At 37.7% G+C, this 15000-nt stretch overlaps 2 protein-coding genes across 9 annotated transcripts in view; both read right to left on the reverse strand.

The window, feature by feature from the left end:
* mtmr3 (myotubularin related protein 3) overlaps positions 1-7557 on the reverse strand; it is a 33085-nt gene extending 25528 nt beyond the window's left edge. For 5 of the 7 annotated variants that reach the window (XM_043247520.1, XM_043247518.1, XM_043247519.1 and 2 more), the window contains exons 1-3: positions 7402-7557; positions 3112-3193; positions 2082-2160 (exon numbers count right to left, since the gene is read on the reverse strand). In XM_043247520.1, coding sequence (XP_043103455.1) covers positions 2082-2084 — 3 coding nt within the window. In that variant the 5' untranslated portion in view covers positions 2085-2160; positions 3112-3193; positions 7402-7557. Of the gene's footprint in view, positions 1-2081; positions 2161-3111; positions 3194-3296; positions 3477-3594; positions 3742-3776; positions 3798-7401 lie in introns of those variants that run through there. The other 2 variants (XM_043247516.1, XM_043247517.1) reach the window with 2 other exon arrangements.
* Positions 7558-12597: 5040 nt separating this feature from the next.
* Positions 12598-15000, reverse strand: part of cux2b (cut-like homeobox 2b) — a 165070-nt gene continuing 162667 nt past the window's right edge. For both annotated transcript variants that reach the window (XM_043247822.1, XM_043247821.1), the window contains exon 22: positions 12598-14130. In XM_043247822.1, coding sequence (XP_043103757.1) covers positions 13461-14130 — 670 coding nt within the window. In that variant the 3' untranslated portion in view covers positions 12598-13460. The remainder of the gene's footprint in view (positions 14131-15000) is intronic.

Consider the following 15000-nt stretch of genomic DNA (forward strand, 5'->3'; position numbering starts at 1 on the left):
GTAGGTCGGCTTTACATAAGACTCTAAGGTCACTGGGTTATAGTAAATCATGACCACTGCTATCACTCACACAGAAACCAGCGATTGACATTATATATCCTTTATATAATACACATGCTAATGAAATATTTGGATGTTTCTAATAAATCAGAATAATAGTAAACTAATGAGAAATTTGTACTCTGTAAACAAAATGAAAAATGCATCCTTATGCATCCAACAACGCTTATATTTAATTTCCAAGCCGAGATCCTATTCGAGTCGTGCCCTCGCCTTCGACACAATCTGTGTGATGAGCTTTCGGGACTCGGAGCAGAGCATAAGTCATTCCATTCACTTCTGTATGCAGGAATGAGAGGCTAAGGCCCGCAGTAGCCTTGAGAGTTCAGATTGGCAGAGAATGTTTGGATTCTGTTTCCACAAATAGGAGAGACTCTGTGAGAGAGGGCAGCTGTGTCGCCATGTTGTCTAGCTCAAACACGGGAGTCCTCAAGACGGACTGGTCTGGTTGTGCCATTAAATGCTGCCCAGTCAAAGACAACTTTTCTACCGGATGAGATATGCAAAGACAGGTTGTTTGTGTATATCCATCTATCTGTGTAGTTGCTTATAAACTAATTAACCAGCCAACAAATTAATCAACTAACATTCAATGTATCTATATGGGTTGCGTATTAACTAACCAACTCTAGTCATCTACCCATCCATCCATTCATCTGTCTAGTTTAGTATAATCTAACAACCATCTATCTGTTCCATCTATCTGTGTATAAACTAACCAACTAACTAATCAATGCTTCTTCTGTCTGTCTGTTGGATGTGTATAAATTAATACATTTTCTATGTGTAGAGAAAAAAGGGATAAAACAGTTTTGACTGGTCTATAAAAAATTGGTGAAAGTCTATAAACTTGTCAGGTTGCATATCCCAGAAGAGTGTGTGCGTGTTTGTTGTTCATGAGGACACAAATGTGTATAATGACATGGGAACTACAACGTAAACATGGTTTGTGAGGACACTTCCCATGTCTCCGTGAATTAAAATGCTTAAAAACAATAACAAAAATGCCAGTAGTTTCCTGTAAGGGGTCCGTTTAGGTGTAGAGTGGGTGTAGGGTGATACGTTTTGCACAGTATAAAAACCATTACGCATAAACCCGTAAACCACAAATGCACGTATGTGTGTGTTTGCTGGATCAGCAGCACGGCCAGTCTGTAGCGCTGACAATGGCCATCAGCACGGCTCAGTAAACACACTAGAGGGGCCGGGCCCGGGGCGGCCATTTGTGGGCACAGGCACAGAACCAGACAGAGAATTACAGGGCACAGACGGGCAGAATAGCAAACAAACAATAATGTGCATAACTCATTAGGAATGTGTAAACAAACACATCCATCAGCATTCGAGCGCAGACCGGAGGCATTCGTTAAACTGTCCAGAGACACTTCAGCAAACAAGTAAATGAGGTGCACTTTAAATGCAGACGTATACAGACTCTAGCACAAACACCACAGCAAATGCTTCTGATTCTGTTAGAACCCCTTAAAACGAAAAGGTACATCATAAAGTTTAGTTCTGTTAAAAGCGTTTTGACTCGTTTAAGGGGTGTTATTAGTTAACCAGAATGGCTAAAACTCAGGATAAATGCAAAAAATGTTAAACGTTATTAAAAACTCATGCATTTATTTATATTATAGACTGTAAGGCGGTTCACTTGTTGCCAAGGAACTAATAGAAGGCTGGTCACAGATGGTGCATCTAGACGCATCTATCTTGATGCATCTAACAGTTGTGAATGTGTTTCATCCCATCAGAATTTGGAGCCGGAACGGTTTTATAACGCAGCACTCACTGATGACACTAGCACACGTGTATCCATTCATCCCGTCCGTCTGTCTAAAGTGGGCATTGATCTGTGCTGAGACAGCAGTCAGGACGGGACTTTGCCACTGTCTGAGCGGTGTTCATTTCAGCTGATTAAAAGCCTGAGAAATCAATGGGCAGTTTCCGATTCAGCATCTGAACCAATGCCAGAGAGTCACGTGCAGGAAATACAGGGATGTTAAAGATGTTTTTTTTACCATAGCCCCGGTGAAGGAGTGCGGGTGCAACACTGTTGTGTCTTCTTCCACTTGTTCTCTCTCTCTTGCAGACGTCACTCTGTATAAAAAAAAAAAAAAAAAATATATATATATATATATATATATATATATATATATATATATATATATATATATATGTATATATGTATATATATATATATATATATATATATATATATATATATATATATATATATATATATATATATATATATATATATATATATATATATATATATACATATATACATATACACACACACACACTTTTTTTTTTTTTTGTAATTTGTAAAAACCTGTTTTAAATTCACTTTATTCTACTACTTACTAAAAACTGTTCAAATGGCATTTTCATGCATTGATGTTGGTACATTAGTAAATTTTTTTCACGTAGGTATTTTTACATATAGAGGTGAATATGAAACAGGGATGTCCAAATCCTAGGGCTTTGTGACTTCCACAATGCAGAAGATGCAGATGCAATCGTGAAATCTGGTCATAAAAATGTATTTATTTATTTAATGTATTTATGTATACAACATTTTGTAGAACTGGCCAATTTTTGGATGAATGCATCAAAATGACGTCAACTACACGTGCAATATTTACAATATGTCAATATGGATCATGCATCTTTCTGTGCAAATTAATGGCACAGACGTACAGCTTTATGAGCATTGAATACAAACAGAAACCTTCAAAATAATAGTTTAGTTTAACTTGAAGAAACGGTGACAGCAATATCACTAAATGATAGCTCTACTGCCACAAGTAAAATTATTAAAACATTGCTTTTAAAGGAATTTTTGGCACAAAAACGAATAACCAGAATTTATTTATTAGCGGAAAAATGTAAGACAATTTATAATTATGAAAATAATAATAATAATAATAATAAAGTATTTATTTAATATTATAATAAATTAATTAGAGATGGTTTTGAGATATAAATATAATAAAAATAATCATCTATATCCAGTCCTAATTCCCACACATACTCGGATCTTACCGAACTTTTAAATTCACTGAGGTGAGGTTTGTTTCGGATGATCCCGCACTGCTGCTGTCACTCAGTGTTATGACATTGAAACCTGTGGAGAGAGACGGGGAAAAAAAAATAAGACCACAATTTCCAAGCAATCACTCTCCATTCCAAACATTGCATAACATCTATGACAATACTGCTTTTCACACTTTGGTAAATATAGCTGTCCTGGTGCTGATGGTACTCTGTGGGCCGCTCATGTACGCTTCTGTGGTGAAATCAAGCCAGTGACGCAAACAGTTGGGTTGAGTTTCCCGAAACGGACTTCATTTTAGGCTTAATCACAAATAATCGAGCCTTTCCAAAGACCATATATCTCCTTTGTATACCTGCAGGAGAACACTATACGGATGAGCTCAAAGCTACAGACATGAACAACAAGCCACAAAACGGTTTATTACTGTAACATCAGAGTTTGCCTGAAAGAAAACAAGCGTGTTTTCACACCTAAAATTCAAATGAGAAACACCGTATCATTGATTCCTCTTCTCTGGAAGCGTATCAACCCTCAACACCAACCGGTTTGTATTTCTCTTCCTTACGAAAGCTCCGTATGAGGCTCTGCTCACTAAAGAATCAGACGTTGCCTCGTTTGTCAAAGTTGTCAAAGACTAAACAGAGCAGTGTACCGTGTCACGGATGGGATGATTCCAGTGACCCTGTGTGTCTCCTGAGAGTCATATGTGAGTGAGCTCAGTTGGTTCATGGCCAGAGGGCAACAGTGTCCCTATGCAAAAACGTTCAAACACATGCTCCCAGTGAAGGCCACAACGAAACCATCTGGAAACCACTGATAAAACTTATCTCCAAGAAGCAAACGCTTGTGTTTACTACAGTCGATCGACCCGTTTAGTGTCTTACAACTGTACTGCAGTCTGAACCTGAACAAATGACGGTGCTAAAACTGTTAAACATGCAAAAGTAGTTTGATGCAGTGGCCAAGCATTTACATAATGGCCCATATGCAAAAGCACCGTTTCGGTTGCATTCCACATGACGAGTCTCATATCTTCAATTAATAGTCAGAAACACTAGTTTTCTAAAAAGTTCTCCGTTTCCAATCAGGTCAAACGCCTGCAGGTGGACAGAAGAATCATTCAGTGTTTGCGGTCCATCTCAGATGGCACTCTTACTGTCCTGAAGGTCAACCAGCATTGTGTGTTCTCATTCCTAAACCGGCGCTGGGAGCGATTCTGTTTCATTTGACTAAAACACCAATGGACAGGTACCTTACACACTCTTCATGCAAAACGAGCAGCTTAATGTCCGATTTTGATGTCGTATAACATTCACGGATGACGCAAGTTCATATTTTGCTATCCTTATTTTCACTTGGCACACCTCGTAAACATTTATCATTAAACTGGAACTGCCATGTTGTCAAGCATCCTGTAAGAAAATAACAGACACTTGATAACTAGAAAATACTGGGGGAAAAAAATGGTGTTTTACTGCCTTTTATTCCATTACATGCATAATTGAAAACTTATGTATTAGTACATTTATTAAAAAAATAAATAATTGCATTTGCTGTGCTGCTGGAGATTCAACAGTGACAGAGAATAAACAACTTGCAAAACTAACAAGAAATATACAATGTTTTCAAATGATATGATGCATTTATAAAACTATTGTCCAACAAAATACACTAATAAAATTTTACTCCAAATCAAATAATAATAATATTTTTTTTTTGTTTGTTTTTACAAATTCACACAATATATGTCAAGTGTTTGAAATAACATTACTCCGCTCTGATATAGCTTAAAAAAAAAACGATTAAGAAACCCGAAGGCTTCTGAAGAATTTGTAAACACAATCTAATTGAAAGCGTTTTTAAATATGGCGCAATTGTCCAAATACTTTGTGGATTGTCTGTGCTCTAAACAAACGGCAGGAACAGATGTTTATCATTATGAGCTCATTCATAAACTCAACTGCACGCCCTCCTGTCACTCTGGTTTACTATTGATCGCCCGACCAGGCCCACAACATGCACTCAGTGACGTGCAAACACATTCAGGTTTTATCTGCTGCTGTTTAGATCTCATGCATTCGCACTCATTCAGCAGGTTAAGTGACTTTTAACCCGATGCGTATCGCTCCAAAGTCAAACCATGAGTCAGATTCAAACCGCATGAGAAACCCAACACCAAAACACAGCCGAAGAGCCAGAGGATCATCTAGCAGTACCACGCGGATCTGACAGAAACACAACAAACCCCAACACATGCCTCTCTTCAGCGGCACCAGGGCAACAACGCATTCCCTCAAAAATACCTTAGTTACCGCACTGAAACTATGGTAACTAGGAAGTGCAACAGCTGTGTTCTGAAAGTAAGAATCCGACCGATACTGGTCTTAAAGACAAACGAAAAAACTTCAAAGAGAGACATTCTGTGAGCTATAAAGTTTTTATCGACGGCACATGCTTTTTTGAAGCCATCGGCCCGCGTTATTTCGACATATTTTTTAATAAGCACGCTTAACAGCGGAATTCCTGGTGGTAAAACAACATTACTCATGATTCCACAGAGAAATATAAAAACGATCAGCGAATCACGCACAAGCAAATTGCACCAAACACTTTAACGCCTGTCCACTCCCATGAAGCTGCTAAAGGGACAGTTAATCCAAAAACGTAATCATCTAATTATTTGCTCACTCTCAAGTTATTGTTTTTCTTCTGGTGAACGCAACATTTTTTTCGAAGAATGCTGGTAACCAACTTCCATGGTATTTTTACTACGGAAGTTCAATCTCACCACTGGATATGAGAGAATATTTATTTTTGGCTGAACTATCCCTTTAATTTTTCAGACACTTTTTTTTGCTTCGAATGAAAGTTTGTGATCTTGCGATTGTTCTCGTAGCTGATTGGTTTAGTTCGCGGCTTATGACTCTTAAATCGAAGTCTTTTTTAAAAATACCCTGGCAAAAAACGAATGGGAAAAATACTACAAGAGCCAAAGCTGCTGAAAAAGTTTAACTTATTCTGAAAGCTTCTTAGTTCACAATGATTAAAGAGGATTCTATGGTTTAGTAAAAGTGGTTGGTGTTGCAGTGGTTGATGATCCTACAGTAAAACGGTCTTAATTGTATGCTAAAGGGTTCATGCATGGTTTCAATTGGACATCATAACTAATTAAATACGATAAGTAGCACATTTTTCTTTTATACGCAAAATCATTAATATATTAAGCAAAGATCATGTTCCATGAAGATGTGTTTACCATAATTCCTACCATAATTGTGTCAAAAAGCTAAATTTTTATTAGTAATATGCATTGCTAAGAATCTTTTTTTTGCACCCTCAGATTTCATATTTTCAAATAGTTGTATCTCAGCTAAATATTGTCCCAGCCATGCATCCACACGTCAATGGAAATCTTATTTATTCAGCTTTCAGACGATTTATAAATCTCAATATCAAAACATTGACACTGGGTTTTGTGGTCCTGGGTAAACAAATTAATATTATTAACGTATTACAGTTAAAAATTCAAATTACTCACATGATGCAATGGTAATCATAGTCTCCACCAAAAGATAATAGCTATTACAGTTATTGTTTCAACTGTGAAGTCATAATAATAACAGGATCTCCTCCAAGAAGTGCAAGAAGCTTCCAGAATGCAAACTATTGACAACACGTTAACTGTTATTATGCAACATGGCAGTTATTGTCTCAAAAGTACTCTTAATATTAATATTATACACCATTATCATAAAATGAACCCCAAACAACGCGTTACGATTTCGCAAAGCATTACTTTTACCATAGCGCCCATAGTTTCCATTCAAACGGTGAACGTTTTCTCATTTATAGCAATCTTGGTGAATAATACGCAACGAATGAGACTTTAAATGTTGTAGCAATAAGTTACCAAACCCGGTTACCATAGTGAAGTGTTGTAAAGGGCTCGATCTGTCAGTCAGATTCGCGACGGTTGTAACACCGACTGACTGGAAAGCTAACGAAGTATCCAACAAAAACTGAGCACCAAGGCCGCGTTTTTTCCTCACCCGTCGGTCAGGCTTATATCAAACCGTCTTAACAGCAACAGGCTCTAACCCGCGGTGATATTTCACCGCTCACGAGAAGCATTTCTGACATTTCTCCTCAGCCGAGGCCCGTTTCGGCGTCTGTTGTTGTTGTTGTTGTCGCGAGCGGAGGGCGGACCCCTCAGATAAGGCCTCAAAACACACCGAAAAACACCTGCATCCCGGGCAAAAAGCACTCGGCTCACTCACCCGAGGGCAGCCTGCGAGGCAGAGCGGGGGTACGCTTTCTTCCGAGCCGCAGGAGAGAAGATTAACGACGAACAAATCGACAAATTGCGCCTCGTAGCCATTTGCAGAATCGGCCCGTCCCACCGTGGAATCCCGTCGTCATCGCAGCCACCGCGACGTCATGACGTCACGACGCCGATTGCGTCAGCGCGTTCGAACTCGGGCGGAGGGGCGGCTGCGTAAACACGCTTTGAAGTGGATGTCGTAACCTGTTGCTGGCGCCAACGAATAAATAAACATTTGCAGATAGCCGAGATTGGAATTTGACATAAATGCAATGTCAACAATACGAAATTGACCGAAAGTCAATTAAAAGTAACAAAGTTGCATTTGAAAGAAGAGACAGTTGTCGCTCCATTTTATAGTTTTATTCGTTTCTGTACTTTTCATCTAATATTTCTCTTTTTGCAACTCACACTCTCTGAATAAGGAGCTATGAACTAAAAGATAACTCGGAGATGAAAAGTCAAATATTTAAAATCAATTAAAATAATGACATTGTGCTATAATTTCAACTTCATGGCTCTCGATTCTGACTTTATCTCTCTTTTCTGATTTATTTATTAACTGGATATTCATTTTAACTTCCAAATCTATAAATCTGTTGACAATTTAATGGAACTTTTCAATCATGAAATAGCAGGAAAATAAGCATTAAGCAGCAGGCCTTTGATTTTATTTTTTAAACGTGCAATTGTAATTTAATGCAATGTAAAGCTTTATTTGTTTCATAAAAAAAGTACGAGGCATAACAAAAAACACACAGACAAGATAGGTTTATACAATGATGTACTGTATTCAATAATGACTCGGTACATACTGTATGTGATTAAAAGACACATGACATTTGACATTTATTTGTCCTCTCTTTAACAACCAAAGCTTTAAGTGCTCTGCCATAAGGTCATGGGAAATGTGTGCAAACACACCAGGTTACAGGAAATTGGATGGAGGAAAAAAATGACTATTACCTACCCAGACTTTCAGCGCAAAAGAGGAACGGTTTCAATCTCGTACTCGTCACAGAGCCTCGTTTACACACACACACACTCCAAACACAAACACACACGCGCGAAATCATAAGAGGAACCGACAATTAAGTTTTCAAGTCTGACAGCTTCTTGATTCTTCGGCGAGGCTGTTTAATTACTAATATTCGAAGAAACAGAAAGCCAGTGTTTCTGAGGGCTCTGGGATGATTCAAATACAAACACACTCAAGCACCGGAAATATTAAGGTAATCTTGTTTTGGCCGAGTTACTTATGACATCTAATTTTATTAGACTGGAACGTCGCTTTCCACAAATAAGGTACAAAGCAGTCCGAATCGCTTAAAATCGAGCGTTTTTGCTTTTTTCAGAAAGCGGTTCGAGAAAGCGGGCACTTCATCTTCACAAATAATCATCTTCGAGAGGTTGTGTTTATTTTATATGAAGTGTTCTGGAGTTTTTAAAAACGTACAAGCTTTTAATAATAATAATAATAATAACTGGAAAAAAAGTGAAAACTTTGAAAAACAAAATTTTTTAATTGCAACTTATTTAATTTAAGTTAGCTCAACTTGATGTACTAAAATAAACAGAAAAATCAACAGGAAAAAAAAAACTACTAAAATGCACAAAATTGGGTGACAACAAGTAGCTTAACTGCTACGTACTTACATCAAAAAAGAAGTATAATGTATTTATTGTGGTCATAATGTATTGCAAAACACTCTTGCTGCTATTGAGGAGGGATACGGGTGAAGTTAGGGACAGGTTTGACGGTGTGGGTAGGTTTAAGGTGTAACGGATGGGCCATAAATGCAATTTGAAGTTTATTTACAGATGTATATAATTAGATATTTTTTAAAAAATGTAAGTGCAATGTACAGTGAGCGTGCATGTACAGAATAAGTGCATTTTACCAAATGATTCATTTAAATGCAAGCACATAGTAGTTATAAAGTGGGTCCCAAAATTGCTAAAACATTAAAATGAAAAATCAAAACAGAAAATCTAAAGAAATAACAGGTGGGAAACCGTGGAGATTATTTGTAGTTATCGAAATGAGTTATTTAATTGAATTGCAATCCAACAGATGTCAAAAGCAGACTTACAAACAGGGAAAACCGGTGTTTTGCATGAGTTTTAAAGTCAGGATGTTCGACTCGAAATGATTTCTCGCATCCGCGCCTCTAAGAAAAAGCCAAAGTGTACCGTATTTGTGGAAAATACAACCTGCAGGAGGAGAAAACTGCGAACAAAAACTACAGGAAACATTCCCAGTCCTTGCAAATCAAAAAAGGCATGCGAAACTACACTGCTAAAAAGCAAAAGGAGAGCGGTTTAAAATGGGCAAAAATCTGCAGTCGTCAGAGATTTTTATTACATGGGAGATATTATAAAAAAACAAGTATCGGTCGTCGTCTCTCTTGAATCAGCAGTACAGGTTTCTGACGGCGTCCGCCGCAAGCGTTCGGAGGAGATGCGTTCAGATACTCCGGACCTTTATTGATCGCCATAAGAGCATGAATTATATATGAGATTCTCGTTTCCGATCGATCAGATACACAAAATCGCACGATCCGATAGATTTACACTTCGTCGAGAACACTGAAAGAAAAGCAAACGGCGGTTAGGAACAGTAAACATCGACCAGTGGTGTGACCTGACAGGTTTTTGTAAAGCTTAGAGAAGCAAGTCTACCCTGAGAGAAGTTTCTAGAACATGGGCAAGCTTGCCAGACCACCTCTGGCTCTATGTGTTTGGTTAATATAACTGTACACTCTATTAAATATCATCAGCACGCTAGCGTCAAGGACCTAAGATATATCCCTTTCGGTAAATGTGTAATATTTATATATATATTTACATATGTTTTAAGATCCGATCCCCCAGTACTCTTAAGACATGTGCAAGTGTTTTCTGACAACCTCGACGAGACATGAAGGCAAAGACAAATGCGGAAGGATTCACTTTTTTTCTAAGTGCTGCGCGTGTTTTTCTGGAGGATATAAAACATGACACGGTAGGAAAGCGACCGGACTTTTCGTAGCGGAGCTTTGGCGCCTTGTGGGATTTCTCGCGCGAAGCCAACGGGCCTCTCTTTTCGAGAAACGGCGTTTCGGTCCGCCTCGGCCTTCGTGCTCAGGTTTTCTATTGCGTTTTGCGTTATTCGTTCGCTGGGCCTGAAACGGACTCTACGCAAGCACGTGCAGTTCGGCCAGATTCGGACAAGCTTGGTTGAAGGTGATCGTTTACAGCTAGCAGCCTAAAGGTCACGTCGGATTAAAAAACGAGGTAAATGTAAGAAAAAAATGATATAACGTCATTTTGGGGGAAGATTTGACTATTTTTTTAGTCGATGTGAGGCGTTTGAGGTTGAGAACGTCTGATATGAATCAGTATTTTTGTATTTGTTTTTCTCGCAGTACAAATTTTTAAGCATTCTTCAATTGGATGCATTAAAAAACGCGTGCGATATTAAGCCTAAAATCAAAATGAAGTGATTTTATGCTCAAAACTAGTAAAACGGTCTGCGGGGTAAGGAACAAAAAATGTTTTCCCATTTGAATTTAGATCGAGGTTGCATTTAATCCACTTCTTGTTATTTTTTTCTGGTTTCAAGCACAAACTCACTTAATATTAAGCGACTTTATTTAAGTAAATGTAGATATTTGTACTGGAAAACAAGACACTAATACGTAGTAAGAAAAGTTTTGTTTTCTGCAATCAAGCGAACTCTATCGCCCCCTTCGTTATTTCAACTTTAAGTGAATTTAGGTATTTTGCTATTGGCAAAATGGTGCTAGCTTTATTTTAATGGGACTGTCCTCTGCACGCGATTTCCGAGATTTATGGAAAACTTTATGCACGCTTTAAAAATCGAAGTGAGATCTAAAACCGAATAAAATCTGACCAAGCGCTTGCGCACTCGCATAGAGCATGTTTCTGGCCTTTTAATACGAAATAAAAGCACAGCGAATCTCCTGCAGTAAAAAGAGCACCTGGAAATAAGTATCAAAATCACTAAAATACAGCAAAGTAGACCAAGTGCTCATGGGATACGAAATAAACAATTAATACACACTAAAACACAGATTCTCATCTGATCTCCAGTGTGTCATAGTTCAATTTTAAGTGCATTTATTTTTAACTCCCTGCTAAAATATGTCTTAATTATGAAAATGACCTGAACGTAAAGTGTCCCGCCGCCGCAGATAGACGACTTCGGTGGACGGATGAAGAACGGGCCCCCCGAGACCACGACTGAATCACCGATCAGTTTAAAAACGTATGCATGCTAACAATTCCCCGTGAATCCCCGAATCCCACCCCACCGGTCTTCAGGCGGTCTTTGAGGCTCGACTGAAATGTATCTTACGTCGTATCCAAACCTTCGGGTGGAAAACTGTGTTTCGGACGTCGGAGGTTACAGGAAGTGCAGTGTGTTTGTGTGAGACCAGCTCGTCGGGACAGTGAGGTACAGCCGGCATCCATTATTGAGAATATACACTACAAAAACAGACTTTATCACTCAGTATGTGTGTTGTTTTACATTCAAAGTTATTTTGAAATTCTTAAATCAAGACGCAACTTGAGAGGCAAAAGGTACTTAAGATATGGTGTCTGGTTTACTGCTAAATTAAAATGAAGTGATGCTTCAAAAAATAACTAAATTATTTGTATTATTATTATTTTTCTTAGTCCGCTTACAGGTTTAAATGCTGATTTGATAAAAAATAAACTAATTTATGTTTTCACTGTGAATTGATTCAAGATGTTAGGCCTTGCTTTCTGAAATAATAAAAATTAAAGTGGGTTTATGTGTCAAAATATATGTCAGCGGTTTAAGAAAAATGAACTCAATTGAAAAGCAACACTTTTTCCTCGTTTTTTTTTGGCTCGTTTTAAGCATAAACTTACTAAAATCTCAATTTAAGTATGTTCAGGTATTTATACTTTACAACAGGGCTGATTAATTGAATTTTTTAAATGTTTCTTATGTTTTTGCTTAAAACAAGAAAAAAATATATACCAAAAAAATAAAAATAAAAAATGTGTATATATATATATATATATATATATATATATATATATATATATATATATATATATATATATATATTTTTTTTTTTTTTAGGTATATATATTTTTTCAGATTAATTTATTTTATTATATTTTTACTATCGTTTAACAAGAAAAACATCTGCCAGTTAAATAAGAAAAAAGTCCTGTTTAAGCAAAAACTCATTTTGCTTCTCAAGTGAACATCTTAATTTAAAAATATTTTGATATTTGCACTGAAAAGCAACAACACTGAGCAAATGTACGTATTTTTTTGCGGTGTGTAAACTGTGCACAAGAACCCTTGGTGTAAAACCTCAAAGTATCCAACCGAAAAACAAGAAATCAAACAAAAATGACACGTTCACGAAATCAAGAATGCATCTACCATCGTACCGACTTTTTTTTTACATTTCCTTTTTTCTTGTTTTTTGCCGTTTTTCTCTTTTTATAGTATCGCTCAAGTATATCACAGGTTACTATCTAGAGAGGAAATAGAGGGTAAATTATGTTCCATGCTACATCTTGTTCAGAGAAGGCTATTGCAGACGATTTCTACAACACACACAATCACACGTTGTACGCTTGTATAACAAAAGATCCAAAACATGTCACCAAGAAACTAAATACATATGCAATGTTCACTATTTAGAGTCTTTTAGGACTATCCCTCGGTCAAGGTGAAGCTGTCGCAGGTCACTTGACTCGTCGCTGTCCCGTCTTACAGACAAAAGTTGAAAAACTGCTATTCAAAAATTAGCAAATTTGGTCATCGTCTCTCTCTCGTTTTGTTTTTAAATAAGTAGTGCTTTTTGATGGCTTAAGACAGAGGTCTTTAATTTCATAATCTCACCCAGTGGCAATCTACAAGACGTCAGTGTGCATTTCATGACACCGCTTACGTTACCTCTCCTCCAAACCAGCAGAATCCAAAGTGACTATCAAAAAAACGTGTTTATAAGCGCCTTACGCTCAGAACTCCCACTCCAGCGTCTCCTCGCGGTTGGCGGCCCGCTCCAGGCGATGGATGATGTTGTTGAGGTTGGCCATCTTCTCGTTGCGTCTCTGAGTGCTTTTGTTGAGTTTGGAGTTGAGCGAGGGCGAGCTCGGCGGGTGATGGTGGCTCTGGGCCGGCGGGTTGGGCGAGATGGGGGCGGAGGAGGACGGGACGGGCGACACGGACATCATGAGGCCGGGCGAGGAGGCGGCGGAGGGCGAGTTGAGCGACACCTCCAGGCTGCTCCGGGACGGTTCGGACGAGGCCTTGAAGCTGACGGGATCCTCGGGCGACTTCTCCAGCTCCTCGCCCTCGGGGCTGTTCCTCGCCGCTTCCTCGGCCTTGACGCCCAGCGAGCGGCGCGGGGCCGCTTCCGGGTCGCTTTTGAGCTGGAGGCCGACGGAGAAGAGCTTGGCCTGCCGCAGACGGAGCTCCTCGTCCTCGTCCGGCTCGCTGGACTCCTGTTTGAGGGCGAAGCGGCGCGGCCCGGCGCTCAGGGGGCGGCTGCGGACGCCCGAGGGCTGCTTCCTGTCGTCGCGGTCGGACGCGGGGCTGTGGGACGTCAGCGGCGAGTAGTTGTTGTGCTCGGCGTCCGTGTCGTTGTCTTGGAGACCCTCCATCAGGACCTCTCTCCGCATGCGGGACCTGACGAGAGGATTTCATCAGTGTTAGTGTTAAACTATTTAAAAAAAAAAAAAAAAAAAAAAAAAACAGTTTGCGTAATTAAGTTAAAATATAAAAAACGAATCGGATATGTATCGGTTGAAATATTAAAATTTATAATAAAAATGAGTTTAAGCTATTAATAATAATAATAATAATAATAAAGAATAAGCAAAGCACTTAAAATGTGTTTAGGTTTAAATAGAAAATGAATAATGCTAAAACAAAAATGTACATTTTTAAAATGTACAACAACTAAAAATAAAAGCTAATGCAAAGCATTAATAAATTATGCATAAATACATTTAATAATAAATAAGTAGCTTATAAACAACACTAAAAATAAAACCGGATCTCACTACATTACATGTGTTACTGGCTAAATAATAAACGGTAACTGAAATGAGTAAAGTTTAAGTTGTAATACTAAATTAATGCAACTAAAATATCAATAAAATGCCATATATATATATATATATATATATATATATATATATATATATATATATATATATATATATATATATATATAAATGGTGGAAGCACATACAAATGAAATTATTTACAATACCAACTAAAAATATAAAAATACATTTTCATTAAAAATACTATAAAAATACGAATACTATATTTAAATACAGTAAAATAACAGTCTGAAAAAAAAAAGATTGATTGAAAAAAGGTTTTTAGTTAAAATACTAAAATTAATAAGACAATAAAACATTTTAATGAAAGCTATATAGAGAAAAAACAACAACAAAAAAGACCAAAAAACAAATAACAACTCAATAAATCTGTGACTAAAATAAACTATTAAAATACATCAAACCTACTATAACAGTAAAGTAACAC

This window comes from Puntigrus tetrazona, chromosome 8 (genome assembly GCF_018831695.1).
Source record: "Puntigrus tetrazona isolate hp1 chromosome 8, ASM1883169v1, whole genome shotgun sequence".
Lineage (NCBI taxonomy): Eukaryota > Metazoa > Chordata > Actinopteri > Cypriniformes > Cyprinidae > Puntigrus > Puntigrus tetrazona.